The sequence below is a fragment of the Arachis ipaensis genome, chromosome B02 (genome assembly GCF_000816755.2).
Source record: "Arachis ipaensis cultivar K30076 chromosome B02, Araip1.1, whole genome shotgun sequence".
Taxonomy (NCBI): domain Eukaryota; kingdom Viridiplantae; phylum Streptophyta; class Magnoliopsida; order Fabales; family Fabaceae; genus Arachis; species Arachis ipaensis.
The window spans coordinates 1,512,808-1,516,449 of NC_029786.2; the positions used below are offsets into that span (position 1 = coordinate 1,512,808).

The 3,642-nt window shown below is 27.2% G+C and overlaps 1 protein-coding gene and 1 non-coding gene across 2 annotated transcripts in view; one reads left to right on the forward strand and one right to left on the reverse strand.

Moving 5' to 3' along the window:
• LOC107626570 (probable polygalacturonase) overlaps positions 1,122-3,642 on the forward strand; it is a 5,887-nt gene continuing 3,366 nt past the window's right edge. Inside the window, exons 1-2 of the mRNA XM_021114823.1 lie at positions 1,122-1,282; positions 1,365-1,709. Of these exons, the coding sequence (XP_020970482.1) occupies positions 1,271-1,282; positions 1,365-1,709 (357 nt within the window). The 5' untranslated portion in view covers positions 1,122-1,270. The remainder of the gene's footprint in view (positions 1,283-1,364; positions 1,710-3,642) is intronic.
• On the reverse strand, positions 3,122-3,193 carry TRNAK-UUU. The gene has a single exon. It is a non-coding gene; the product is annotated as a tRNA-Lys (tRNA).

The window sequence follows — 3,642 nt, forward strand, 5'->3', positions numbered from 1 at the left end:
GTTTGAGTTTAATTTATCTTAAAATTTATAATATAGTAGACATCTAAAATTGGACATAGATGCTTTTTTTTTTCACAATATCCCCCAATTCGATAAGTTAATAATTAATTTGTTATGGATCTAAACTTTATTTAATGGTAATTTGCTGTTGGCCAATAAATTACTGTATGTCTAAGACAAAATTTGAATTCCTAATACTTATTTAAGCAGACAAGAGAGCAGGACATAGATGCTATCCCAAGGTGTTTTTATATGAAAATGTTTTAGTCGATAGTGTTGGACATGTGAATATGAAAATCTAGGAAGAGTTGGACTTGGAAGTTAACCAAAACCACCTTATGTTATGGCTTTATGCTTTCATGTGCAAATTACATTATTATGTCTGCCCAACTCAAGGACAAAGATAAAAAGTAAAGTGGGCTAATATAATTCACACTCCTATTTTTTAATTAAAAAAAATTATCAATTGTTAAAAAAAAAAAACTAGCCAATAATAAAAATATAGATACATATATAAATTATAATATATTATATAATATGCATGTATTTTTATTTAAAAATACAATTCTAGTAAACATACATATTACAATAAATAAATTAACCAAAAGTAAAAGATTCCTTTTCTTCAACATGTTCTGCTTATGAAAATACCTTCAAAGCAAAAGGGAAAAAAAATACACATCCACTCTAAGTTGAAGCTATTAATATAAGATTTAAGACTTGTACACAACAAATTAACAAACTTTCTATTATTACATGATTAGATTAGAGCATGTCACCTACTTAATTATAACTAAAACAATGCATTCTTAGACATATATGTTTCTAAGAGTTAAGAATGACACTAACTTGTGATGTGAAATGTAGGTTACAATCAAGATGTATACTTACCAATTTATTTATTAGTTTTTGTTATTTAAATTTTATTTTATTTAATGTATTAAAAGTTCAAAATTTTACATATCCAATATACACTTAAAAAAAAATAATATTCTTATAAGACTAATTAGAGAGGTTAAACAAACAATAATTTTATTTGGTTGGTTATGCTTCTACACAATTTCTAAAAAGTGCTCCTTTTAAAATTTAAATTCATGAACCTGCTCTTAGCCATAGCTAATAAATTATTAAACCTTCCCTCCTATAAATACTTGACATATAGCTTCACTCATTCATTCACACACACACCTCAAAATTCAAAAAACAAATATTAAAGTGCCTTTTATTTTTCTCTTACTACTTGAAGAATCTCCTCTTGAAAGATAATAACATGAGGATAGAAGTAATAAGACCCTCTTTTTATGCAATTTTTTTTATTAAACTTTACTATATATTTTTATTTTATTACATGTTTGATTTTGCAGGGTATGAGACTAGTTTGTGGTTTGATTGTGGTGATTGTGTTGCTGAATTCAAAGAAAAGTGAGAGCAGAAGATCAAAGAGTGGTTCTAGAAGCAATTCATTTGAGTACAATGCTATAAACTGCAGAGCACACAGTGCATCATTGGTTGATTATGGAGGAGTTGGAGATGGAAAAACATCAAACACAAAGGCATTTGAAAATGCAATTAGAAATCTGAGTCAGTATGAATCAAAAGGTGGTGCTCAGCTCTATGTTCCTGCTGGCAAATGGCTCACTGGAAGCTTCAATCTCATTAGTCACTTCACTTTGTATTTGCATCAACATGCTGTTCTTCTTGCTTCTCAGGTACCTTATTTTTTGTTTTACTTGAATTTTTGCATAAGCTTTTTCTTTTGTCTTTATTCGTTGTAAGCTGAATTTTTTTTTTTTAAGAATGAATAAAGATTGAATTTTAAACTTTTAGATTATAGAAGGTGATAGCTACTCTTTCCAAAAAATAGAAAAAGCGTATGAATATTATATCTTTAACACCAATTATTAAATGAAGTTTAAAAAATGAGAAAATGACAAATAGGTTCCTGACCTCTTGTCCTGCGGATATTTTCGTCCTTGATCACTGAAAAATACTTTTAAATCTTTGACCTTCACAAAACTTTGACGGATCAGTCCCTGACGGAGGCATTTGGACGAATCAATCCCTGATGGAGGCATTTGGATGGAGGGACTGATCCGTCCAAGTTTTGTGAAGGTCAGAGAGTTAAAAGTATTTTTCAATGGTCAGGAACAAAAAGTCAGTGACCTATTTGTCATTTTCTCAAACATTTTAGATAGATGTCATAATGAAAAGTATTAAGATAATGAATCTATAAATTTTTACTCTTTTCAAATATATGTTATTTGTTTAATCTAAATTGAAGTATGTGGGATTAAATTATGAGAAATATTCAAGAGGTATTACTTTTAATTATTAAACTTATGATAAAAAATAATAAATTTTTATATTTTTCTTAAATTATATTCCAGCAATTATTGTATTAGAGCTGATCCATGTCATAATCATTCTTTGAAAACTAAATAAGTAAATAACCACACTTTTTTTTTATGAGATTAAGGCTTGATTGATCATCATTTATTTTCTGGCTTCTCTGTTTATTTTCATTTTTAATGACTAATAAACAAAGATACTAAGTTCCTTAGCTTATATATGATCTCAAGCATAAACAATTTATATCAAAGCCTGCTTTATGCAAAAAAAAACTTATTCCTTAATGCTTTTGTTCCACTTAGTTGGCCTCATCTGCCATTTCTTTCTACAATCCCTTTTGAAAAACATGGCAAGCACTATTTTCCAACTCTGACATGAAACAAAACAATGTAACCACCACTATGTCTTATTAAGAAATGGAATAAATTAGGAAGTAACTAATACTCTAAACTTTGATTACTTGCATGGTAGAAAACAAACATTATTATTCCATTTATTTTAAATTAATTATCAATTTGAACAAAACAGTACATTAAATAATTAATATATTTTAGATTATGCATCGTTTAGATTATTTTAATTTACAATGTATTACGTTATTATCTAAATTAATAGTTATTTTAAAACAGAATAGTAAGCTGAATTCATTAAGGAAAAGATTAACATGTCTAGAATTTCTTGAGTGTCATTAAGTATAAGTAATGTTGTTAATTAATTCATGAAAACAACATACAAACAACTGAAACACTAGCTATAGTTCGGTAGAACAAAACGCCGTCAGTGGGGATCGAACCCACGACCACGTGGTTAAAAGCCACGCGCTCTACCGCTGAGCTAAGATGGCTAGATATTTAATTATTGTTTACAAATGTTACAATAGTAAATGAATTTTATGAGCCAAACGAAAATATTTAATAATAAAAAATATTAGTCAAAATTTATTATTTTTAATTTTATTTAATGTACATTATAATAAATAAATATTAAATAAAATAAATTTAAGTTTTTTAAGTCGATTTTTTTTCTTCCAAAACAGTTTTATTATAATGACATGGTATGGTCCTAGCTCCTAACTTCTAACACACATTTTTGTCTTTTTGTTCATAGTGGGAATTGTTCAGGTTGTGACTACTTGTGTGTTCTGACACATTTTGGCATTTTATTTTGGATTTTAGGATAAAAAAAATACTAAAAATTAAAGATATAATATTGATTATTAAGATTAGACCTAACAAAATAAATTAATAAAGATGTGGGTATTATTTATTTGAAAGAGATGATATTGGTTATTAT